This window comes from Anser cygnoides, chromosome 15 (assembly GCF_040182565.1).
Source record: "Anser cygnoides isolate HZ-2024a breed goose chromosome 15, Taihu_goose_T2T_genome, whole genome shotgun sequence".
In the NCBI taxonomy this organism is placed as follows: domain Eukaryota; kingdom Metazoa; phylum Chordata; class Aves; order Anseriformes; family Anatidae; genus Anser; species Anser cygnoides.
The window spans coordinates 4,239,162-4,264,935 of record NC_089887.1 but is presented as its reverse complement, the minus strand read 5'-3'; the positions used below and the strand labels follow the sequence as shown (position 1 = coordinate 4,264,935).

At 48.5% G+C, this 25,774-nt stretch overlaps 1 protein-coding gene and 1 long non-coding RNA gene across 4 annotated transcripts in view; both read left to right on the top strand.

Annotated features, from left to right (window-relative positions):
- The window catches only part of LOC125183154 (uncharacterized), a 37,826-nt gene extending 33,292 nt beyond the window's left edge, over window positions 1-4,534 (top strand). The window contains exons 4-5 of one of the 2 annotated variants that reach the window (XR_007164489.2): window positions 1,008-1,123; window positions 3,184-4,534. This is a non-coding gene — a long non-coding RNA (uncharacterized lncRNA). The remainder of the gene's footprint in view (window positions 1-1,007; window positions 1,124-3,183) is intronic. The other variant, XR_010825164.1, reaches the window with a different exon arrangement.
- A 7,433-nt stretch (window positions 4,535-11,967) lies between these two features.
- The window catches only part of FOXK1 (forkhead box K1), a 47,244-nt gene continuing 33,437 nt past the window's right edge, over window positions 11,968-25,774 (top strand). The window contains exon 1 of one of the 2 annotated variants that reach the window (XM_048061506.2): window positions 11,968-12,681. In XM_048061506.2, the coding sequence (XP_047917463.2) occupies window positions 12,239-12,681 (443 nt within the window). In that variant the 5' untranslated portion in view covers window positions 11,968-12,238. The remainder of the gene's footprint in view (window positions 12,682-25,774) is intronic. The other variant, XM_048061511.2, reaches the window with a different exon arrangement.

Below are 25,774 nucleotides of genomic sequence, written 5' to 3'. Positions count from 1 at the left end.
GCTGCTGGCAAGAAATGAATCTTCCTCCAGTCTTTCAGCTCGCCTAAGCTGCTGCATTTTGCAGAGGCTGAGCCCCACACTTACACGCGCTGCAGGCTGCACCCTTGTGCACCTTCAGATGGAGCTGGGTGCAGTCGTGTCTTCTGTTCAGAGCTGAATCCTACGTATCTAGCTGTGCCTGGTATCAAAGTTACATTTATGTAGTATTTAGGCTTGAGGACAGATGCTTGCCTCTTTTTTTTCTGCTCCTTTTTTTTTAAAAAAAAAAAAAGAAAGAAAGAAAGAAACAACACTGTAAAAGAAAAACACACTCATCTTGCAGAGATGGGAGCTCTCTTGACAGCAAAACAGCATGATGGATGTGCCAGGGCATCATTTCATCAGAATATCAAGCCATGAGGTTGGCTACTGCCATTCATTCTTGTCATCTGAATCCTCTTGATGTGTAAGATGACATTAAAATCCTGTAAGAGAGAAGTGCTGCAGCTCTCCTTGTCAGAGCAGGCTGTGCTGGCGCGTCCCGCCAGCCTGGGCCAGGGCAGGCAGAAGGCAGCTCTTCCTTGGGCACGAAGGTAAAACTAAAAAAGCCTGCCGGTACTTAGTCTTCCGAACAAAGGGAAAGACAATTCTCAGCTGCCATGAACATAGGAACAAACTGTCACGGCATTTTATCTTTTTTCAGTTTTCTTCACTCTGTTCACGTAAAAAGTTGGGGTTTTTCCTTTTGCTTGTGGCAAAAGGGATTTGCTTTTCTTGAGCCTGTTGCTGTTCTCTGCCTTTTTCTTTAACATCTTGAGCAGTGGGCCAGTGGCCAGATGTCTAAAGGTGTTTAAGCATCAACAGATGCATCTGGGTACCTGGAGGGATTTTTCAAAAGCATCTTGCTGTAATTGTTTATGATATTCTGCACTCCTGTCATGATCTCTTCGGTAGCATCACTATTCCTGCCAGCATCGCATTTTCTATTGCAGAACTGAGCTGAATTTTGCTTCTTTTCTTCCTCCTAGTCCCAGAATTCCAGGAAGCTGTACAAAGAGAGAACAAAATGGGCAAGAATTGCTGCGGATGGTTATATCTGTGGAGATTTTGGTGTCCTTATAAATACCAACAGCATGCTGACAAGGTGCGTGCTTTCATCTGCAGCAGCAAACTCCAGTACAAGCAGGGCATTTTCGTAGATGTGATCTCAGACCGAGAAACATAGAGAAAAATCAGCTGCTCTGTCCCTTTGAAATGCAAACTATTCCCATGTTGCAACATCGTGGCCAAATTTGCTAGCGGATTTTGAGCACCTGCGTGCTCTCTTAGAAGCAGCAGTTGCTTTGCAGAGCTTCCTCCTCGCTTTTGTCTGTGATGAGACAACAGAGTTGTGGTAAATTCTGGGGGTGATAGTTGTGCTGTCATTAAATAACTAGGTAAAAACCCGGCAGATTTCAGATAGATCTGCAAAAAGCCCCATTCCCTGCCCTGGGACAAGCTGCAGGGGTGGTTGCATCGCGGGGCGGTGATCACAGCGAGTGGGTGTGCAAGCTCCATCCTGCACTGCCATCTATAGCGCGGCGCTGAGCACAGCAAATGGCACAAAGCAGACCAGAATGCCCCCAGATCCTTTGTGCAATTAATTAAAGTGGGGATGTAGGGAGCAGGAGGGCACCTCTGCCACCGTGGCCAGTGCCGTGCTGGACAGGACGTGAGCAGCACGCTCGGGGTGTAAGTCCCATCTGCCCTCCTCTCGGCCTGGCCCTCGTCCTCTCTTTTTGTTTGCAAAACAATTTCATCCCCTCCAAATCGATACAGAAATGTCCAGCTTTCTCCAGAGGGCAGCTCCAGATACACCAAATCAGAGGCGTGAAACCAAAACCCATTTTGACTCTGATGAGCAAAGGGAATTTCTTTTATTTTTGATTTTTAAACCAGATGTTGCTTTCATGCTCTGAAACCTCTGAAACAGCTGAATGGATTTTCTTCAAACTCCTCAACACGCACAAAAATTCACCTTTGGGCTGCGAACAAGCTTAAGAAATCGCAGCGCGATGGAGATTTTTTTATTCCTCCCCTTGTCCTTTTTTGATTTGGAAAGTTAAAAGGATCCTAAAATAGAAGCTGAGAATTGGATTAAACGTCCCTTTGTTAACTCTAGCACTGCTTCCAAGTCTGCAATTATCCTTTCTTAAGGTCCCCGGTTCCCATCCCTCTTACACTTCCAGCTGCCACATTTTTTATTAAAATAACTGCCACGGCTACGATGAGGACCGGCTCCTCCCTGATGCCAACCAAAGAGGGAGCTTTCTGAGATGGATGAGAGAAAGCCCAGGTCTGGCCTCATTTCTTCTGCCTCCAAAACTGACCCATGCTGCTGGGGACAGAGAGCAGGGTGGCAGGAGCTGGGGAGCCCTAAACAGCTTCCAACAAAATGGTCTTGTGGGATGCCTGATCCCAACAACAGCCTCACCCTAGCACTCATTACTGGTCTTGAGAGATGCGTATGTAGCCGACTGCAGTCCCTTTTGGTACTGTATAGGAATATGTAGGAACTCTCAGAAAACATCTTCATGGACAAGAGATGGACCAAAACCATCAGGTCCTGCTCTCGTCATTGATTTTCAGCAACCCCCATCCGTGCTGATGAAATGTCTTGCATGAGTAAGTACACCCAGCCTGAATACAGAGCAGATGAACCCTGGTGTTGGTATGGGAGTAAAGCAGGGGAGGCTCTGCAGGTGCCTGAATGATGGATTTCAGACACCCCAAGAGCTTGGAGATCAAGGGAAAGCTGTTCATAGCATCCAAAAAGGATTTGGTGAGAGCAGCCCGTGACGCTAACGGTCTGGACAGGCTCCATGCAGACCGATGTGATAGCTTGGGCACTGGCTGCTTGAGCAGAAAACAAGATGCTAAATGAAGCCCTGGGAAGCAAACCTCACACTGAGCCTGGGCTGTGGGTGAGCAAAGCACAGGGAAGGAGACAGGAGGGGTAAAGTAGAGACAGATTTTTATCATTTTAGCTAATGAAACTAGCCGTAAACTTCACCTGTTTATGCCTCCCGTAATTCCTCTTCTTGTTCTTGCAAGCCCAATTCAATTTTCTTTTTATCCTTGCGTATGTATCGGTAAATAGCCAATTACCAGCATTGGTCCCTGCCAATAAATTGCTTGCTTTTTATTTGTTCCCCTTCCTTCCAGAGCCCGTCAGCATTAAGCACTGCTGCAGTGTGTGGAAGGGGTGGAGGGCACATAAAACAAGTCATCATTGAGCGTGGCCTCTCTTCTTGCAAGAGGAGCATTTGGAAGATGCAAACAGCTGGAATATGGGTAATTTCACGACCGTAAAAACTTCATTTTCCTTTTATTGCTATCGAAAAGCTCCGGATAGGTGCATCTCTCACCCGGCCGATTAACCTGAGGTTAGCGCAGATGTGCACCTCTGCGCACCGGCAGCGGCGTACCTCAGCCTCCCTCCAAAAGAAAACCCAAGGCGAAGTGTTGCTGGCACGAAGAGACAAAGAATAGCCTCCCTTTTTCATCTGGCACTCCGGCGCAGCCTCGCTACGCCCACTTCGGCTGCTTTCAGCTCCCACCGTGCCTCCCGGTTGCCTAGCAATCCTAACAATATTTTATGAGGCTTTATTCCAGGGGCACAGCGTATTAATGCCGAATTTTAGCGAGGCGCTCCAGGAGAAGCAAGGAGGAGGCCTGAGATAACATCACATCGATTTATTACAGGCAGGCTAGAGGGAGAAAAAGAAAATGCCAAGTGGCGATGACGGGGATTTAGTGGTGAGGGCTGAAGAGCTGCTGGGAGCAGCATTTTGGGGGTGACGCGTTGGACCGGTGCTGCCTGAGCAAGAAACCTGTGGTGAAATTATCCCTTCTGGGTAGCCGGATTGCTTCTCTGCAAATTTGGGGATGCTGGGCCAGGGTTTTCCAGCAGTAGCTCTGGGGAGGACGATGCCCGCAGGCACGTGAAAGGAGGCTGGAGGGGATGAGACGCACCAGATGCTGGTCAGGGGCCACCAAATTTCCTTCCACCCTGCGCACAATGAGAACAAAAGCACCAAAATGCATAAATCTGTTTCAAAGCACATTCCCTTGGCTTCTCCCTTCCTATCCCCAATCAAACATATAACCTGGGGTTATATTCTATACCATTAATTAATCCCTCGGGGTTAGGTTCATGTTTTCCAAAGGCTACAGAGTTCCTATTTTTATGTTTTATTTTGGCTAGCACAAACTTTGTCCAAGACCCAAACTTGCTATAATGGTTACTCTTAATGTTTGGCGTTGTTTTTGTTTTAAGCCTGCCTTTAAAAAAGAAAAACAGCACCCTTAATTTTAGCAAAGATTACTCCATAATAGTAATCTCTTGCTAACATAAACTGAATTAGATTCAGCCATTAAACTCTTACGTAATTATTATTTTGTTGATGAAGAATGACCTTTGGTTACGTTCTGCAACTGTTTCATTTCTGCAAAACATGTATTTATATAAAAATCAATAGAAATGTTTTCATGCCTTCTTATTTCTTTCACCCTATTTTTGGAGGTTTTTTCTTTTTTTTTTTCTTTCAAATTCCAGGGTATACTTTTTTTTTTTTCTAGGCAAATAAACATGTCCCCTCCTGCTTGTAAAGCAAGCGCATTAGCATGAGGGTACTGGTAAGTGAAAATTACTCTAAACAAAAGTGAAACCTATTTCATTGATTTTTTTCAGTGGCCAAGCTGAAGGACAAGTAAATTGGATTTTTAAAATCCTTTCACTTTTAATACTGTATGGTATTATTAGTAATGTGAGTAAGTAAAACTGTTTATAGCAGATGTTTTTCTAAAGTTGACAGCGTGCCCTTAGAGTGACACGCAGTGATTGTAAATCTAACGTTTTCCAGCACTTAGAGCAAATGCCCTTATCACGCTAACATATCTAGCTAGTGCAACCAGCTGCAAGGGGCAGAGCAGAACGGGAAATACAAGGGAGTTTCACACTTCATCCAGGATTTTACTGGGAAGCAGAGTTAGTGCTGGAAATATAATTCAAGGTTAGGTTTGCTCAGTGCTTTGGAGGGCCCTGCAAAGGAGCAGGATGTTTACAGGGGACTCTCCCCAGCGTCTGCTCCAGCAATCCCAAAGGATGCTTGGAGCCCACAGAAAGTGAATATATTTTACAGGTGCTTTTGCTGGCCCCTGCTTAATAACCCAGAGAGAGCCAGACCTGCAAACAGGTCCCAGTGACTTCAAATCTCCTCTGCAGGATGCAGTGCAGTGGCTGGAGACCAGGGCAGTTCCCATGCAGGCCCCTGGTCACCTCGGCAGGTTGGTGTCAGGACACTGCACCCTTCACCTCTGCCCTCAGTTCCCTGGACGTTATTGGAGAGGAAGCAAAGCCACATGAAGAACGATCACCACGTCCTTCCTCTAGGTCCAACCCAGCTGTTTTGGTTTTGTTTTAAGGATGCTTGAAGCCAGCAGCCTGGGTGAGAAAGGCTGAATCTGGACCTTCTCCTTTTTTCTTGGCATGGCTTTGCCCAGTGTTGGTTTTATTTTCTTTTTATTTTTCCTTTTGAAGGGAATCTTTTCGTGTCCAGCTCTTCACCAGCAGGCTGATGGCTGATTAAATTAAATTAAAAAGAGGGAGCTGATTAAAAAGGAGGTTTTCCGTTGCTGGAAGGGGGATCTGCTAAAGAAGCGCTTGAATGCAACCGGTCCCAATGCCTGGGATAACACAAGGTGGAGGCTGCCGGGTCGTTCACAGCACAGAGATCATGAACGTCTTCTGTGCCCACGCCGTGGGTCATGGATCCAGTTCCAGATCACCCAGACTTTCCGTGTGGGCTCTGTGCCTGTAAAAATGCAGGAAGGGAGCTGGGATCAGGTGTGGCCGCTGTGGTTTGGGCAGCGCGTGGCACCCGCTTTACGGAGCTGTGAATCACGAGGGATGTTGGGACAGCAAACATGCAGGCCCTGGCTTTTCTGTTTAAATGTTTTGTAATAATACAGGGTAAATTCTGTAGCTTTACTGGCTTCTCCAGCTTCTTGGGCAGGTTGTAAAGCAAGATACTTCAGATCAGCTGCTTCCAGCCCTCCAGACACTGCACAGAGCTTGTTTTCAGCAGCAGACAGGCAGTATATGCTACAGTTGCTCATAAAAGTCCAAAAACATATTCCTTTCAGGCTGAAATGTTTCATGTTTGATATCAGATTTTATATTTATTGGTTCAGTTGTTTTTAGCTGTTGAGAAGTTTGTGTTTTATTTTTCTTTCTCTGTTCGCATTGATGGAAAGCGAGAAAATGAGATCACTCAAAAACGGACCAAAGCAAATAATTCAGAGCTGGCTTGTGTTATATATTTCACCGAGGCCTGAGTTTCAAGCCAAACTGAAAGAAAGTTAGCAGAGTGGGTTTAAAGCTCAAAACACACACGACAGTGTAAAGTTTATGAATTATTTTAACTGCAACCTGTGAAATGGGATTGCTTTTGTAAAATTATCTCAACAACAAATGGTCTCGTTCAAGGCTTTCCAAAATGGGTGATCGTACATCAGGCAGTCCCTGGCATGGATTCTAGAACGGCGACAGCATATCTGCATTGGGAATGAGCAGATCCTATAATATTTTAGGCAACGGCAGAGTCTGGGCATCAGATGTTCCTGGGTCTTTATTGTGTTTTGGAGACCTTGCTGTGAAAATACATTTCTGATAAGTGTGATTTGAAAAAAGAATCCCTCTCTGAAACCTAAATAAGCTGTGAGAGAAACATTTTCAGCATCATGGAGCTTACAGTAAACAGGATCGCAGCTGATTTAGAAAAGAAAAAAAATTGATTACTATAGAAAGAACAACCTCCCTGGGTGGTGCTGCTCCCGGGAGGGAGCTGCGGGACGCAGCATCTCATCGAGCCCCATCTCGCAGGTGCTGAGCTGCTGCTCAGCCCCCAGCCCCTCGCAGGGGGCAGCCCTGGCCGGGGGGGTCTGTGCTGTTCAAGGGGGCAGGTCCCACGGTCTGCCCACCTTTTTCTGTCTCTGACGCTGCTCCCTTCAGCATAGCAGCCTGCTGGCATCAGGAGAAATGGTGTTTGGCACCCCTTGTGAGCTTTTGGGACCATGAGTGTTCCCAGCACATCGCTGAATCACCAGTGTTGTTTTCTTCAGCCTTCTGCTGATTAAAAGCTGTGCAGGAAAAGAAAGAGCCCCTGTATCAATGTATCACCTCCTCCACAGGCGGGCCCTTTCTTATCAGCCCATCTGGATCAAACCCCAGCTCAGATCCGCTGTGAAAGATTTGTAAAGCTGTTCTGGTTGAGGAGGGGTACCTGAGGCTGTCCCTGAGGCAATCAGGGCTCTGCTGCTGTCCCCAGACCCTCAGCAGCAGTTTGCATCCTCGCTGCTGCAGACTTCACAGGTCAGGCATCCGCCTCGTGGCTGAAGTTTTTGTAGATGTATGAGAGCTGTCCCAGGTCAGGGCCGAGGGACATCACTGGGGAGGCACACGGATCAGGGTTAAAAGCACAGACCATTCAACAGGATTGAGAAAACAGGTACAAATCCCGTGGGAGGCCGGGGCAGGCACCGTGCCTGTGTGTGGGACAGATACCCTCGTGTGTTTCAAAACAAAACTGGCAGCCCAAATTCGATTTGACTTCTTGCAACAGCTTGGTTAAGAAGAAAATCCTAACAAAGGAGCATGAGAGCAAACCCCCTTTCACTCCCATGTCACAGTGTTGTGATTTCAGAGACAGAAAAGGGAATTAAAACCCATCCAAGTGGAGAAAGAAGTGAGGCCGCTCCCGCACACAGGTGTGTAAGGGAAAGCAGCTCCCCACTTACAGGGCATGGCGCTCATCACTCGCATCTGCTTCTAATCAGCTTGGACAGAAGCCATAAAAGTGTTTAAAACCTGCTTGATGGCTGAGAGAAGGGAATGGGAAAAAGGTTGTGGGGAGCTGTGCAGGAGCAGTGGAATTGGAGAGAACGCTGCCCTCTTCTTTATTTCATCTAGGTATGTGTGATGGTCCCGAAGCATCTGCTTGCTTGCTAACGATGCGCGCTTTACATCCCCCTTAACCCAATCAGGTTGAGAAATGCTGGACTAGGCTTGCGCGGAGACAGCAGAGCCTCTTTTACTTGGAGTAATTGCTTTCCTTCGCTCCTCTCCTCCTCCTTCCCTGGGTCAGGGCTGCACGCATTAGGCTGGCTTTCATTGTTAGCATCAATGTGTTGTCTAGCTGCTGGGTAAATACATCAAGCGGCTCATGCCCAGCATGCAGTTCATATCTTTCCCCTCTGCCGAGGCTGCTTTTCAATTACGCTTTGGTCTGGGGGTAGAACAGATTTCCTGCGGTGTTGAAGCTGGGCAGATTCTTTGCTGAATTGGGGCTTGATAAATATGTATCCTGTCTCGTGCATCAGGATGGCGAGAAACAGCCACACGAACTGCTTGAGAAACACAGCATTTAACTTACAGAAATCAAGAGTTTTTAAGCAGATGCCACCCAGAAGATAGATCTAGAAACATACACTTTTATCACTGTTTTTATGAGATTTCTTTTTGTCCAGTGCAGTGGTATCTGGGTGACCAGAACAACCCATTACATTCATTTGCCCTCGACTGATAGCACAGAACAGATTCCTGCTGTATGTCGCTGCACGAAGACAGCAATGACACGCTGCCAAGCGAATGTTTGACAAAGGAAAGTCGGGTTCTGCGCCTTCCTCTGCGTGATGCTGGGTCTATCCTCACTGCTTGCTGTTCTTGTCCCTTTCCCAGCTGCTTTGAGCATTTAATTTCCCCTCCCGGTTCAGGCTGGCCTATTGCACAGGGGTGGCGGCACAGGGCAATGCCTCAAAACGGCGCGGGGTGTCACTGCAAAGGGTTTCACCTGCAGCAGGTTATTTCTGCCCGTGCACAGGCTGTGTCGGCAGGGTGTAGGCATCCCACATCTGGCCAGTCTGGAGCACAGAGAAATAGATGGAGATGGCACCTTCTTGCCCAGCACCGGTTCCTAGGCACATCGCAGGGGTGGCACAGGGACCACGCTGTCGTCCCCCCCGCCCTGTCCCATCCCCAGGGGCCGTGGCTGTTCCTCCCATTTTGTGGTATCCATCTGGTGGCTCCCAGCCACCTGAATATTTTGGTACGCAACTTGTAGAGTCAGGAAGTTTGGCCACACCTGCAGACACATCCGTCCAAAACCTGCCGAGGAAAATGAACCACTTTAAAGTCAATCCAGCCATACGGAATGAGGTTAATTCAAACAATTCTGAGTGCATTTACATCAGGTATTTACACCGGGATAGCCGGCTCGACTTTAAGCAGGATTGGGCGATTGGAGGAGCGCAAAGCGTTTGCTCGTCTGAAGGGCCCTCGGTTTGATGCTGTTGCGGGGTGGATTAGAGCCGAGCAGAGCGTCAGAGGCTGCCGAGCACAGCGTGCTGCTGCTCGCCGCGCAACGAGCTCAGGGAATGGATGCCGCAGGCAAACGGGCTGGTGAGACACGATGCGAAGCATAACCCGCCAGGCAGCCAGGAGGAATCCCGTTTCTTTATGCCACCTGATCGCATTTTGTGTGAAGTTGGGATTTATCTCAGCGGCGCTTCCAGCGTAAGCAGCAAATTCCACTCGGAAGAAATTTTCAGGCAGAAAGAAAAACATTTGTCGGAAGAAACACAGATGCACGCTGGCTGATTCATGCAGCGAGAGTGTCTCGGTGGGGGGGGGGGGTGACTGTGACATGTGTGAACGAGCCCTTCGGCATTCCCAGCTCCGCTCTCCTGGTGCACAGATGCTGTGTGCGAGTTACTCTCCGACTGGAGCTGCAGAAATCTGTAGCCTATACCCAGTGTGGGACAGGTAATGGGATGCAGACCTTGCAGTGACACGTCTCTTGGCTGTACATCAGTTGTCCACGTGGGTCCCCAGGGTTGCTGGTACCCCCTGTGTGTGCAACCACAGCCCGTTTTCCTGTGCAGCTTTGGAATTATTTACTGACACTGTCTGGTAACTGTCTCACCCTAGTTCTGATTTTTTCAGGGCCCTGCCAGATGAATGGCACAGTGCTGGGTTCTAGAACAGCCTTAGACACGAACTAAAATCCACAGCCCTCCAGTGCTGCTTTCTCTTTCTTTGGGCAGCTCAACAGTTGCTCCAATATAGCGCCTGGTTTCACTTTGCCTGTTTGCACATGCACGCCTACCAGCTTGGGGCCATTTTTGAGCACACTTAGCAGTACTCTCACCCCGGTGCAAACAGACAAAAGGCATGAGCCAGCTCTGATGTCAGGCAGCGTGTGACACTGGCTCTCACCTACCAGATGGCTACGTTACTTGGTGGCCACGAGCATTTGCTGATGCTGAGCAATCTGGGGCAGGACAGGAGCTTGCATGCCTGAGAGGAGCAGCTGCCTGCTGGAGCCCAGGTTACGCAGCGCGTGCCACTGCTGTGAGCCATGCCCCCATTTATTTGTTCCTCGATGTCTGAGAGTGCTATTTTAGCAGTAATTTAATTCCAGGCCTCCAGGGAGGCCACTTCTGTCCACCTCCCTCCTCCCTCTGTCCCCTCCGGGGATGCCTTTCCTTCATATCCTGCCCTGAAGACTGTGACCCTGTGCTGTGCCAGGCTCACCTGAGTCCCACTGAGAGCAAACACTGCTGCATAGGAAGTGATATTGGTGTTTTGTTAGGTGGCACTGGTCTTTCGTCCTTTCCACTGGTATTGAACTGTAGTGGCAAAGAGCACTCTAACTGAAGACGACGTCTCGGGTGAGATGTCTAACTCAGGTCCCAACTGCTCAGCAGTCATTAAACATCTCAGGGAAGATGTTCCAGGAGCGGGGATGTTAACCTTGTGGTCCTGGACCAATTCCAGCTCGTTTAATTACAGTCTTCATATCTGAAATTTGCTCTGCACTTTTGACCGGTTATGGGATTATTTTTTTCCCATCTCCTCTAAGCTGTTGAGCAGCCTTGCTAAGAGCTGCCACACTCCCCACGTGAGCTGAAGCAATAAGCAATTATGACTGTTCCCTCTCTCAAGATTTTCAAATTTATTGTATTTTCTGGTGACTTAACAATTTGGGATTCTGCATAGTGTCACTGGCTTGCCTATGCAGAAAAGTTTTACCTTTTCAATCTGGATATCCTAACCAGTAGAGTATACATGATCCACAGATGTGGTGTTGTTGCAAAGAACATGACCTTTATTAAGTAGGTAATATAAATAACTTCTGGAAAAATAAAAAATAAAAGGTAATTTTAAGTAAGAAATAGTGTAATGTCAGCTAAACAACCCCCATACACACACGCTCCCTTACACTAAAGAACTGTGTGTGTACAAAACCTAGTTTTTAAACTCCCACCTCAGTGTACCAGGGATGTTTTCCCCTTGGCAGATAGTCCAGGGGATTACGATTGTGTTGGAATTAAATCCCCGTGTAGTTGTATGATGGTTAGGGTGATGCCGGGCGGTCTCACCAGGTGTAAGCCAGCCTGAAGCGTGGCAGCCCTGCTTCTCTGGGGGCCCAGGGCCACGCCAGGCAGGGAAGGCCGGGGAGGACCTCTCTAGGAAACAGGGCTCCAAAATGGACTTGGGCAGCCCCTCCGGGGGCTGTTTCAACGCACGGAGCCCACTGTTGTGGGTTTTTCCCGTCATCCTCTCCAGGAAGAAGAAACAGGGGGACGAGAGGGGACGGGGGTTAACCTGAGGGACGTCTGAGCCACCTGAGGGGGGATCTGAGCTACCTGAGGGGGTGTCTGAGCCACCTGAGGGGGGGGACTGAGGGGGGGTCTGAGCCACCTGAGGGGGGGACTGAGCCCCTTTAGGGCTGTCTGGGGCACCTTGGAGGGGGACTGAGCCCCCTTGGAGGATGTCTAAGCCACCTGAGGGGGGGGGGGGGGGTCTGCGGCCCCGCACCCTCCGCCCCCCGGGCCCTAAAGCGGACCCCGGGCCACCTGCCCCGAATAACGGCGCTTCGGGGCCCTCTCCTCGGGAAGCACCAACCGAGGCCCGGCAGCGATCGCGCCGGGGCCCTGCAGGCGGCGCTGCGAGCCCCCTCCCGGCCTCCAGAAAGCGCTGCGGTGCCGGGGCCCGGCCCGGCCGGCGGAGCTGGCGGGGAGGCTGGGGAAGGCAGGCAGGCAGGCATCGGGGCTCGGCTCGGCTCGGCTCCCGCTCCGCCCCGCTTCCCCTCCTCCCGTCCGCCCCGCCGGCTCCGCCCCGGAGGCCGGCACGCTGGCTCGCTCCGTGCCTGGGAACATGGCCGAAGTCGGGGAGGACAGCAGCGGGGCGCGGGCTCTGCTGGCGCTGCGCTCGGCGCCCTGCAGCCCCGCCGCGGCGCCCCCTCCCGGGCCGCCGCCGCCCCCGGCCGGGCCGCCCGCTGCTGCTGCTGCTGCCTCCGCCGCCTCCTCCGCCGCCTCCTCCTCCTCCTCCTCCTCCTCCTCCTCCGGGCCGGTGCTGGCTCGGCTGCAGGGCCGCGAGTTCGAGTTCCTCATGCGGCAGCCGGCCGTCACCATAGGCCGCAACTCGTCGCAGGGCTCGGTGGACGTCAACATGGGGCACTCCAGCTTCATCTCCCGGCGGCACCTGCAGCTCAGCTTCCAGGAGCCGCACTTCTACCTGCGCTGCCTCGGCAAGAACGGCGTCTTCGTGGACGGAGCCTTCCAGCGCCGCGGCGGCCCGGCCCTGCTGCTCCCGCCGCAGTGAGTGGGGCTGGGCCGGGGGCGGCGCCCCCCCGCGGCCCCCTCCGGGAAGCCCGAGGGGCCGGGGAGAAAGGGGGAGAGGGAGAGGGGTCGGCCTCTGTGGGGTGAGCCCCCTTGGGAGGGTCCTGAGGGGGTCCCCGCCCACGTGGAGGAGGGGAGGGAGGGTGGGGAGGGGTCTCTGCCCCGCTGGGGGGTCTGCTGGGGAAGGGGGGTTGGGGTGGTGTTGAGAGGGGTGGCCTGTGTCCAAGGTGGGGGTCTCGCTGCCCGCTGAGGGGCTGCTGCTGACGGAGGTGGTCTTGAGGCCGTCCGCAGCTTGCAGGGGGTGTGAGGGGGTGGTGTGGGACCCCTCGTGTCAATAAGGCTTCGGTGGGTGAGGGACGTGCTAAGGGTGGCTGTCCCCACCCGATGGGGGGCACGAGGAGGTGGTGAGGGATGTCCACGCACCGAAGAGCCGGGCGACAGGGCAGCGGGTCCTGCTCCCGCTCTGCAAGGGTTGTCCTCGCCTTCCTGGGCATCTGCAAGTGTAAAGGGGGACGTTCATCAGGGCCACATCGCTCGGAGGGAACCACGTCTGGGGACGAAGCATGACCCCGTTGTCGTAGGGTGCCTCTCCGCCGGCTGTCCCCGTGGTGGTTCTGCCTGCCACCAGGCTCACGTTCAACCGGTGGCCCTTACGGGCCTCCCAGAAGATAAACGAGAGAAGGCTCTCACCAGCGGGCTAAAACTTGCTACGCCCAGGGTTTGTCTTCCCTGGAAAAGTTCTAGTGGAAAAAGTTGGAAAACCACTTCGCCTGAGTGCTTATTTTAGGGTTGGCAAGTCGCGTGTTGTTCTCCGTGTCTCTACGGGGCAACAGAGAAACAGGGAGTGTCCCGTCCCGCAGGGATGGTGGCCAAGGGTGGTGCTGCCCACCGGGACCCCCGGAGAGCAGCTACCTCGGGTACCTTTCCTTTGGTTACAGAGCAGGCTGCAGGAGTGGCTTTGGTGTTAGCAGCGAGGTTGTTGTTGTCCGCATTACGTTTTTGGATAAGCTTTCTTGTTGGGGGAAAGCGCGGAAAGAAGGATGAGGTCGACGCCGATCTATTTCTTCCTCCGAAAATCCTGTTTACGGTTGCTGAGCACTGTCCAACTACTGCAGCGCTTCACCCCGGAGGTGGCAGCGTGGCGGCGGTGGGTGATGTAATTCCTGCGTGCATCTCTTCAGGTCCCGCTGGGCAGGCTGTGTCTGCTGTGATCCCCGAGTGAACCCCCCTTAAAGGCGGGGAGCGATATTTCTGTGCCTTTTGTTGCTTGTGTAAAACATCTGTTTTCAGCTGGCAGCATTTGGCTTTGGTACCGCTCACCTCCAGCGCAAGGGTCCTGGAGTTATCCCTCTCGCCAGCGTGTTGCTCAGGGGAGGGTTTTTTAATTACTCATTTCCTCTGCAGGCTGCTTCATTTTGTACTTAGTAATTTAGTTATAACTCCCTAGCTGCTCGCTCTCTGAGGCGTTTTGGTTTGTAACGTGTTTCATTTTCTAAAAGAGATGTCCTTTAGTGTCTGTTTAATTAATCTCGCTTTGTAAAACAAGACCACCCAAAGCCCAGGGCAGTTCTGTTGTTTTGCTCCCTCTGGTCCTGGTTTATTTGTGCAAGCTCTCTTCTCCCTGTCGTTCTGTTTCTTCGTTTGGTTAATCATAAGCATTGTGCTCGGAAACTCTCTCAGGCAGCAAATGGGTTGCTTATTCCCCCCACTTCCATTTGCTCACGACTTCTGGTGTGGGAATGGCAATTTTCCTTCATCACTTCAAAGGGAGGAGTTCAACGTGCAGTTAGGAACGCTGCTCAGTAAGCCATCCTCTTTGCTTGGTCACTGTTTGAGCTACATAAATAAACTCCATGCTCCTCCCTCTCTGAGTTCTGGAGTAGGAAAATGTTTTGCATCAATCTAAAGGAATTTGCCCCCTTGCTTCTAGCAGGTAAACAACTCCTTTTCTTTTCCTGGCCGGGCAAGGGTTTGTAATCAAGACCAGGGTAAAAAAAAAAAAAAAGTCCTATCAAAACTTGTAATACACAGCTTCTATTGAGGCTTAAACCTATTCTCCTGTCCACTATTATCCCCGTGTTTGAAAAATCGGACAACTCCCTCCCAGTCACACCCTCGCTGCCCCCACAAACACACACCCACCACACAAGCAAAACAAAGCACTGGTCGCTGCCATTTCTTTTCTGCAGAGAAGCCCGTATGCCTGTTGCTAGCCTACTAATATTGTCAAAGATAGGAGGAGTAAAAATAAAGATAGGTCTCAGTACACCGACTTTACAATTCAAGCTACACTTTTTTTTTCTGAGTATCGTTTTCTGGTAACATTACAGTCCTGTTTGGTACAGCCACATATCTCCATCTGCCCGTAGAATGTACAGTTTATATTAAATTTTAGAAATTAATGGCTGCTCCACGCAGTGATTTAGATGGGAGCCCCTTGTGATGTGGGGAATGCTTGCTGGTAAACTTTGAAGAAATGCTTGTTTGAATAGTTGTCCCCTTTTTTTTCACCTTCTAGTAAAGGATAGCAAAAAATATACCAAGTCCAATTTCTTTTCTATGAGTACAGTCATTGCTTTGATATTACAAGCAAAGGAGATGATTGTGGATCACGAGATCATGAATGGAAGCAGAGGATTCCACGGAAAAAACGTCTTTCAGATGTAATTCATACTATAAAAAATAAGTCCTGGACTCGCAAATTCTGTTTCTGAGGTTTCTTCCCATTTCACTCACTCTGTATAATCATTTCTGTGTTGTCAGCCCTCTCCTGAGTCTAGAAGTAATTATTCCTAAAATTTGCAGAAGATTTTGCAGGGAGGAGTGGGGAAGGGAAGAAAGAGGAAGAGTTCTGAGATGTTTCTTTCTGAAGACTCTCTGTACCTCCTAAAACAATAGACCCGTTCAAAATCAAGGGCCTTGGAAAAGTTTCGTATCGCTTCCTCCATCCCCTCGGTGTGTACGTGTAATAATCTGGGAGCAGAATTTCACTGCCGGGCAGGAGTGTCGTGTTGCACAGCTGTGTTGTTGTGGAAGATTATATTTCACAGATGTGATGACATAACCGTGAAGTGTAATTAAACAGTAACGACCAACAAGAAGGGCATTTCCTCGAGGTTAATGACAGTTAGAAACAAAGTGGGTAGAAGAGTGGAGGGCCCGCAGTCCCGCCAAAGCCCCCTTAATCTGTTTAATGAACACGAGTGTCGCACTACAGCAGGCGTTACAAATAAATCAAGATGAAATCATGGAAGTACTTACACTGAGAATAAGTGCTTTAAGTAAAATTAAGGATCGCTAGAAACTCCTTTTAGCTATACTAGTGGGGGCTGGAAATCTCTAGAAAAATGTTTGTGGTTTTTATATTAAAAAAAAAAATCAAGACTATTGCTTAGGGTAAGCGCTAGATTTTTAAACTATTGGTACAAGCAAAAACTTGAGATACAGCTGGACTCACTGGCTGGAGTAATTTTTCCTGCTGAGGACAATAATATTGTCAAAAAATAGGAGGGGAAAAAATAAAGATAGATCTTAGTGCGCAGACTTTACAATTCAAACTATAGCTTTTCTCTGAATATTATTTAATGGTAACGCTACAGTCCTGTTTGGTACAGCTTCAAATTTACCATGTAATCAGGTGTTTGCAGGATCAGGTCAACATTGGATTATTAAATTTTTCTTTGTAATCTTCAGAAATGACTCAATTTTTAAAAAAAGTGACAGTAACAAGTTAGAGACTTCCAATAACTAAAATAAGCGTTTCTCCACCCCTAGAAGCGAAGGAACTGAAACAGAAGTTGAAAGTTTAAGCTTGCTAACCTGAATTTTAAGCAGCTATGGGTCAGGTTTTCAAATGCTCTGAAGTACAAAAGTCTTATTGACTAAAAACTGCAAATGTTGATCGAGCGTAGCCCGATAATAGCACTTGAGCTTTCTGAACTGGGAGCTCAATAGATTGGAAAATGGTGCTTGTCTGCGAGCGTTTCATGGGATATTTGCTTATTGCTTTTGTGCCCGTTCTGTAGCTTTGCAGTAGAGCTGTTAATGGAGCTGAAAGTTGGTGTTTTTCAGTGTAAGCTGATATTTTCAGCATGAGATTTAGAAGCGTGAAAAAGTTTTAAAACCTGAAATTCTTTTAGCATTTAGGAAAGGGTGAATGGAGTATTTTTTTTATTTTATTTTTTAGTCGGAGAGTAAAATACGAGGGGAGTAAATATGTGGATGTATAAAATTAAACCGTGGAGTTAAAAAATAAAATCTATTATGTGTACGAGCCCCATTATAAATTGAAAACTTACTCTGCATGCGAAGAGCATGCTGCTCTATTTATAATGGCATTTTGCTAGGCACTTAATAAACTTGACAAAAATAAATAGTGCAGTGCTCCGAGCAGATATCGAGGTGCTGAGCCCACCGAATGCTGCGGGCAGCGGCGGTGTCGCTGCAGTTGGGGTCTGGGAACCCAAAAATGAGAGCTGGATCCAGCAGTCTTCCCATTCCCCTTCCTGAGGGAGACGGGGCAGGCTGTTAGCCAGGAACCCGAGGCTCTGGCTCAAATAAAAATTGACCCGATCTAGAAAAATGGAGATGTGCACGGCGTGTCAGTGTTTTGATGACCTCACTAACCACTCGGCCTCTATTCTTGTGGTTAGGACGATGCCATCACGGTGGGTGCGAGTGTGGGTATCCTTACAGCTCGGAGGGAACTGCGAGCCCTGCGTACGCGTGCTAAGGAAGTGCTTTGACCACATAACCACGACTGCAGAGCTGCTCGTTTCTGAAATGCTGCGTGTGTCTGTTGACTCTGTTAGCTCCTCGTGCAGTTTTGCTTCTTAAAGATTGCGTAATCTGCATTTACAACGATTTCTTTCCTTTGTTTGAAATGCTTTGCTGCAGCTAGTGGATGGTGGTTTTGCTCTTGCTAGAAATTCTTAAAAGGTTTGCTGTCTTAGTTCTTTATCTGACGTTTCTCATGCTCTGATTTCAAAGACCGAACAGGTTTTTTTTGTTGCGCAGCAAGGCTGTGATAAAGGGCTGCTTTATTTTAATTACGGAATTTATGTCGAGTAATAATTCCTAGCTACGCGCCTCAATTTGTCATGGGTTATATTAAATGTTTAAGGAAAGTTTCTCATTAAGTGAGGCTGGTGCTCGATTTGTTGATTCAAAAATAGCTGTGCTGGAAGTCAGGCTGCGAATGTAAACTAACGCCATGCAAAACTCGGTGTCTGCTCTCTTAGGGATTCCTTTAAACCAAGCTCGGTTCAGTTTAGCTGATGTGTTGATGATGAAAAGATTAATCTAACCAGAACACGCCGCGCTTGTCTTGTGCATTCTTGTGCAGATCTCAGCTGTGAAGGCTGAGGCTGTAATGTGGATTCGAGTTGTGCTGGTGTAACTTCTGTGTTCGCAACCTCTCCATCATGACTTCTGTGCTCAGCTGACTGGGGGATGCTTCCAGTTGCTGTCTGTGTACAGAAGTCTAGGGGATGAATGAGTGTAAGAGGTTTTGCTCTTACAAACGCTGGAATAAAAATCATGAGATCTTTAGTAATTCACATCTTAGTTATTTTGGTGCCAGTTGCGTGAGCATCCCCGCTGCAGGGTTCCTGTTTTGACTTCAGGCAACAGATCAGAAGAACCTTTTTTTTTTTTTTTTTTAATCTTTTTTAATTTCAGAAAATGGGACACAGCCTTCCACCGACGAACTGAAAGTACAGATGAGGACCAGCCTGACGCGGTTGTTTCCTTTGTAAGCAAGCTCCCAGTAACTGCGCTCCGATAGCCATTTGGCGTCCGAGCTGTTGTGTGCGACGCCAAATTCTCTTGCTCGGTGTTGCAGTTTCCTGGAGGAGTAGATGTGGCAACAGGATGTTGGTAAAGAACAGGAAACTACTTGAATTTACTACTCATGACATACAAATAAACTCTTCTTCCTGGCCCACGTGTAGTACTTGGTGTCTGCCATCGACCCGAGTTTCTGCAGCTCCTGGGGGCTGGAGCTGGGAGGTCGCAGTGTGCTTTGGGGGAGCCGTGCTCTGGCGCTGGGGGAACAAGGAGGACGTGGGCTGCTTGGTGCTGGTAAGGGATTTGGTGCCTGTCTGCGATCTGACACTTACCTCCAGCTGGCTTTGCTCCGTGCATCAACCCCTGAAGGGTTTCCCAAGGCTGCAGGATTACGGCTGGGATATCTGCTTCTGGGTTCCTGCTTAAAGGGGGAGCAACACGAAACAAACGAAGAAGAAAGCTGAATGTGCTTCCCAGAGTGGGTTAGGTGGTTAAGGCCTTTGTCATCTGACGATTTTACACAACTGGGACAGGCAATAAACGCTGTAAGAGCTGGTTCAGTGCTTTCTGGCTGGTTAGCTTGGGTAGCTTTTACACGTCGGTTTAAAACATTTAAAACAGAAGCGGCTGGTGGGCCCCGATGTAGCAGACCGAGAAATACAGGGAGCTGGAGGTGTGAGGAATTACAGGTTCATTTTGTGGCCGTGGTCCGAAGGAATCGGTAAGGTGAAGAGGTTCAAGCAGTTCTTTTGTCTCCCGAATGTGTGGGCTATGACAAGACACCTTAACGTACTTCCAGGTTATTTGGTTAATTGACTAATCGTGGGTACAAATGATTTTATGGTCTTGATGCATTTGTTCACTTCAGTGACTAGTTCCGTATGAATCACTGAATAGCTTTTTTCGAGTATTTATAAGTTTCCCCCCTTCAGCTGACTTCAGGCTGCCTGTAATTAGACATAGCGCTGATCTCTTGCCTAGGTAAATGAGTGAAAATTTCTTTGCAGCAGTGTATTCTCTGTTTTCATAATACAGATGCAGTTTTACTAACATCTGTTCACTCTTGTCCATAAATGTTTTTTGCAAGTGATTTATGTCTTTAGTTCCTTCAGAACAGCTCAATAAAATGCATGTGTGCATTACTTTTGCATGGCACTTAATTTTTATGAAATACATATTTTATTGGACATTTAAGGGTCTTAATGGCCTAATTAATACTCTGTATCCACTTCTGTCTTGTGTGTTTTGCTCTTCATTAGACTGCTGCGCCTTTTTTCTCATCCTTGTACATTTCTTATCATAAAAATTTCAAGCAGTCTTTGGAGAGCACTCTGTCAGAAGCCTGTTCTTTGAATATTCAGCAACTCTCAGCAAGATTTGATTGATAGTCCCTTCCCTCCCTTGCCCACTCTATTTTTAGTGATTCAAAAAGGAGTTTAATTTCTCAGGCTGTCATTTGTTGTGTATGCGTGCGCGCTCCAATTTGTTTCGGTGTTTTTCTCCCGCCTTTCAACGCAGCAGATAGGTAATTTTCCTGTTGTTTGATGACACCTTGACAGTTGCCGAGAAATAATGCAGAAGTGAATTGGGAATTCCACCTTAGCTGAGGGAGCAAAGCTGAACAGTCTTCGGTTCTGTTAATACGTGCTGCGTGATTAGTAGAGGAGGGTAAGTGGAAGGAAACTTAAAGCGTGTTATTATCACTTATCCTGCATTAAGAGCTGTCTCGCAGAAGAGCCTGCATCTCTCCACGTGCACCTACGATGCACTCCATCTTCTGGGGCAGATCGGGGAGACAAAAAACCTGCGGCCTAAGCAGAGTGGAAGAGGCATCCCTTTCCTTCTCTGAAACGCGATGTTACAGCTATGCCCCTTTTTTCTGCTTCATGCCACTTTAAAGAGAGCCTTGGGAAGGCTTCCCACACAAACTGTTTTAATCTTCTGTCTCCCTTAAGGCCACGGACGGAAGCCACCAGCATTTTGACTAAGCAAGACCGGACTCCCTGCAGAGCCAGTTTGTGCACTTGCTAAAGGATTTGTTCTTGAGCAACTGAAGGCCTTTCCTCTCTCCAGGGCACAAGAACTCTGAACTCTTTAAACACTCAAAATCCTGGTGGTGTGGGAGGAGAAAAGAACCAGACACAGAAAGCAGATGCTGTTTCCACCTGATGGGTAGACCAGAAATGGTTTTGCTTTTCGTACTCAGTTTGAGCGCAGTCCAAACCAGCGAGGGCAGGCTCTCGGTGTCGGAGATGTGCCAACTGCTATTTACTTATTGATCTTTTTTTTTTTTTTAATTGTTTCACGGCTTGCGTAAGGTGGTGTATCTTGGCTTGGCTGCCAGCCCATCATGTGTAAAGGGGTGTTGACTGTCAACAAGCCTGGCAATTGGGTGGCTTTGCCTCCTTCTGTCTTGGCCGTTTGGCTGTATAATCATTATCTCTGTTCTTCTACCACGTCTCCCTTAGACACTGGCTAATGAGACAAGCCGTAATGAAACTGTTTAGTGCCCTGGTAAGACCTGCGAAGGAAGTCAGAGGCTGGCACATGCTTTGCTGCTGCTGCTGCCTTTCCTTATGGAGTATTAAGGCAAGTGCTGATGTTTTCTTCAGGCGCAGGAGGTCTTAGGTGAATATTCTTGATGTGCACTGGTTCAATAAACGTGTTGCTAGCTCGGTTAATTTTTTTTTGTGTGTGTGTGTTTTCTGTACACAAGGCATATACAAACTGGCTGTTAGAAATCGGTGCAGTCACGTAGTTCAGACTTACACGTGGTCTGTTTACAACCGAGTGGCCCAGATCAGCGCTTTGCTGCAAACTGAGCCTCAAATGAACTCGGGAGACAATTTTTTTGATGAACGGCGATACTAAATCTGAGGTCTCTGGGTGGCATGTGGGTGCATCCTCTTTTCCACGTGATTCGGTTTCTTCTCGCTTTCATCTTGCTTTGTGCTTCACCAGAAAGTATTGCAAGTGTGAGAATTGACAAAATAATCTATAGCAGAAACGGCATAGAGTCCTCTTCCTCAAAAAGCTGGTATTACAAGCTGTGAAGTTTGTGTGAAGCTTCCAGGTAAGATACATGCACCCAAGTAAAATGTTTCCCTAGCTCTGTATGCTGTAGGGAAGCAGAGGGATGGAGGGGTGCAGCAAAGTATGCTGGTAATATGACAGGTTAACTCTTTAAAATGTCCTGCTTTAAGGTAATGAAACCATTGTGGTGGCAGCTTACATATGTCCTGTCGTTTTGCACGAGTCTTTCACTGTAGTAGATTAAACTCTTTTCAAGGAAGAAACTCCTCAGTACGGTCAGATTTGCTGTCAGGATTTAAGATGCTTGAACACCCTTGGGATTATTTTTTGCTGTTTGCCATCTTAGCCGAGTCCTGCTAGGTGGTCTGTCCCAAGCCAGTCCAGTATGCCTTTGCCTTAAAACAAACCACAGTAGGATAAATTTCTTTTCTGTTTCTTTAGTAGGAAGGCTTTGTCTTACCAAGCTGTGCCTGGGATCCTCTTCTAACCTTCATTTCCAATGTCAGTATTTCGGAGGCTGCAGGTGGGTGTCACTTTGTAGACATATGTGTGAGGGATGCTCTGTGATGCCCCAAATGCTTATTTGGCTCCGAGTCCAAAAGATGCCAGCTTTTAAAACATCTAAATTACCCTCGGAGCAGCCTTTAACGCTAATCCTGGCTTCCTCTACTGGGCATTGAATGGGTTGTGAAATGTCTTCGGAGGGAGCGGAACGGACTTGAGTGAACGTTTTGCAAAGTCTGAGTCCATATGGATCGTTTTTTATAATGTACATAAATAGTACATTAGCTCCTTCCAAATCACTTTCTAAATGAACTGAACCAGCCTCAAAGGAAAATACATCATAGTCATGCTCTGTGTGTGAGAGCCCTCTTAGAGAGCCTGACTGCATTCAAAGGTTAGCAACATCCCACACACAAGTTTTTTCTGGCATGTGTGTGTGGGAATTAAGATCTTTTCCTGAGCTTTACTGAGGTTACTTTGTTTTGCACAGCCTTCGCTAATGTGTTTATAGGTAGGTCTTAGCTTTGGAAATAAGTCTCCTAGGTGGCTGCTGAGACCTTTCAAGGAGACCAGCTGGCTCCTTGAAAGCAAGCCCTGCGATGATGAATGGCCCATTAGAAGAAAGTTGATGGCATCGCAAATGAGATTTACATGAGAATCAAACTGCTCTAGTGTGTCCAGCAGAGATGCTGAAACAAACACCCCTCGCCGAGACGGTTATTGAGAGATTTTTTATGAACTGATCTTTTCAAATGGGGAGTTTCTTCTCCTTCTCCAGGATATAAAAATACTCAAAAACCTGTAGTAATAAAGGAAGGGTCTTCCCAGGAAGCTGGGAAGGGGCATGAAAAGGGGGATAGGACACGAGCTGCGTGCTGTGCATGGCCAAATTTCTGTGGTGGAAGGGGCAGGAGCTGCGGCAAGCTGGAAATTCCCCGGCAGTTGAGCAAAGTTTGAAAAATCTTGGTGTTGAGTTAGGTATGGAAATGAATAACCAGCACGACTTGTCGAGGCCAGCGCTGGCACTGCCACTCGTTCCATGCTGTCACTACATATTTAATTCTCGGTGCACTGCTTAATTTCTTATTGAAAACAGAACTCTTTGTAGAAGCTGTTACGGGGAAGTTCCCCAGAGCGTGGGTGCAGGTGGGGCTTTTTTTGGCACTGAGGTAGGTGTTAATTGTGGTTTATGATTGAGGGAGAAACGTACTTAGCCAAACGTTTCTGCCAAGATGAGCAAAGAAGGAAAATAGTTAATATTGACCTTTTGAATTTTAACCGAGATCGGTGTGAGCGGCAGAGGCTTGGAAAGCTGCTCAGAACGGCTCTCAAGTTTCGCAGAAGCAGGGAAGAAATGAGAGGTACTGGTTGTGGCCGGGCTGTGCTGAGTCACCCCTTGTGGTCTGCGCTGCGGTGCAATTGAAGCCAGGCTCCTGCTCTTATCTCGAGGGCTGTCTTGGAGGGGGGAAAAACTCAGCCCGTGATGAATGAATGGGGAACGGGCAGTCCCTTCTTTGCAGAAACTGCCTGCAGGCAGGCGTGTGTGTGTGTGTTAGAGAACTGGTGCTTGCCGTTGCTGCAACACCTCCGAAAACGAACCAGCTGGCAGTCCGGGTGCTCGCTGCCCGCTGCTGCCCCAGTTTCATGCACGGGGGTGCCGAAGCAGCCGGGTGCAGCGCGTTGGTGCTCCTCGGCCTGGGAGCTGTGGTTTGCCCGTACACCCCCAGGTCCGGGGCGGTCGTAGGACCTGCAAATTCCTGCAGGAATGGCTCTGAGACCTCAGTGAATGCTGAGCCAAACTTGCTCAGAACCCAAGGCTTGTTGCAGCATCTGCCATTAAGTCTGAAGGCGCAGGGTTTGCCGCTGGCTCGTGGAGGACAAGGGTGGTGGTAGCAGAATGCAGACAGAGCCATTTGTGTGCTCAGATTTACTTCGTAGGGCAGCAATGGGGAAGGGTGGAATAACCTCGCTTGCCATCATGGTGTGTATTGGTTTTTCTCTTTTGTTTTTGTTGCATAAAGCCTTGGCTGCTGTCAGGCACACAGTTGAAGAATATTTATTTTTGCAGTGTGTGTTTTTTTTTTTTTTTTTTTTTTACTTCTGTTCCATTTTTCTGCCAATTTGATCTGTACTTTAGTTTTGTTTAGTGGTTATCTGATAGGGTTGGGATTTTATTTTTGATTTGGCCTTTTTTTTTTCCCCATTTGAAAAATCACATTAGGCTCTAAAATGGATCAGCTCTAAAACTGAACACTGGGACAAGATATTTATTGCTGATGCTGTCGGAGAGAGACCCCTATAAAGTGAATTTCTGTGTACTGAGAAGATGCCCCAAACTTCACTAAGTGCCATGCCAATGAAAAGACTTCCAAGGCTTTGCAGAAATCTTGTCTTAAGGCAGATGTCCACTCTTCAAAGTCAAAGCAGGAGTGACAAGCGTGCTGTTGGTTCTTCTGAGCTGGACCCTGGCTTAGCAGGATGGGAGCAACCGCTTCCACATGGCCATCAGAAGAGGCCAATATTGACCGGAAGGTATTCAGAAATATTTGAATAGAGCTGTCCAGCCCCTCAGAGTGGTGTGGTTAAAATCCCAGGAGAGGTCCTGCAAATCCCGAGCACGCCTTGCTCCCTAAACCAAGGTGCAATTTCTGCCCCGCGCCGCTGTCACCGGCGCTAGCACGTGCGGTAAGCAGGAGGAGAGGAGTTAATTTTAGCTTGATTGGCAACACAGAAGGGAACCGAGATGACTGTGCTGGAGATGGCAGTGGGATGAGATCAACGAGGGGAGTTTATTTTCATACATCTAAGTGGGTGTTCTGAGCAATTTAATTATTTTTTTTAAGGGAACCAAGACTGTTAACGCATTTAATCCTTGAAATGCTCCTGTGGTAGCAGTCCTGCACGCTTAGCGTTGTTGCACAAGGCTGGCTGAGATAACACCAGGTGCGTGTCCCATTCCTCTGCAGTTCCCAGTCCCTGCGCCCTGCTGCCTGGCTCCTCGGCAGCGTCTCGGGATTGGGCTCCCCGCTTTGCTCCTACTCACCTTTGTTTATGTTCTGGAGCCCGTTCAGAGCTGTTTATGATTAAACATTGCTCAAACAGCCAGGTTAAGATTTATTGACATAAAGGAGGCTGGGAGGAGGGAGCGGCTGGCTGGACATCTGCGTCTATTTCCAGCCGCGGGTGATGTTATTGGAATTGCACACGTGTCTGAGGCCGCGGCGTATCAGACAGGCTTCTGTTCAAAGGCACGGTGGCGAGGGACTGATCCCTGCCGGCACAGCACGGCGTGCTGAGAGCTCAACTAAGGCCGCGTGCGCTGCTGACGCTCCTTCCTCTTGAGCTCGGGGCGCGGAAATCACCCCGCTGCTCTTGAGCAGGGGGCCACGAGCTTTCTCGAGGTGACGAGAGAGATCCGGCTTTAAAACGTGCCAACGGGGCGATGGCCAAGCTGGGCACGAACCCTTTAAGAGGCAGTGCTGGTGTACGGGTGGCAAGGAGGTTGAAAACGGAAGGCTGGTAGGCGAGCGCTCTTTTTAGGAAAATAAATTCAAAGGAAAATAGAGAAACATCAGAGCTAGAAAGAGGTAGGTTTGTAAGAAGCCATCCATCGTTTCTGAGCTAAACCAGCCTTTCCTAGCCTCTTTGTTAAGGGCAAACAGTGGGGTTAAATGGCTGTTCAGCTTTTGAGGAACACTATATGTAGCACATCAGAGTTTCTTTGTTTTAAAAATCACAGATATTGATA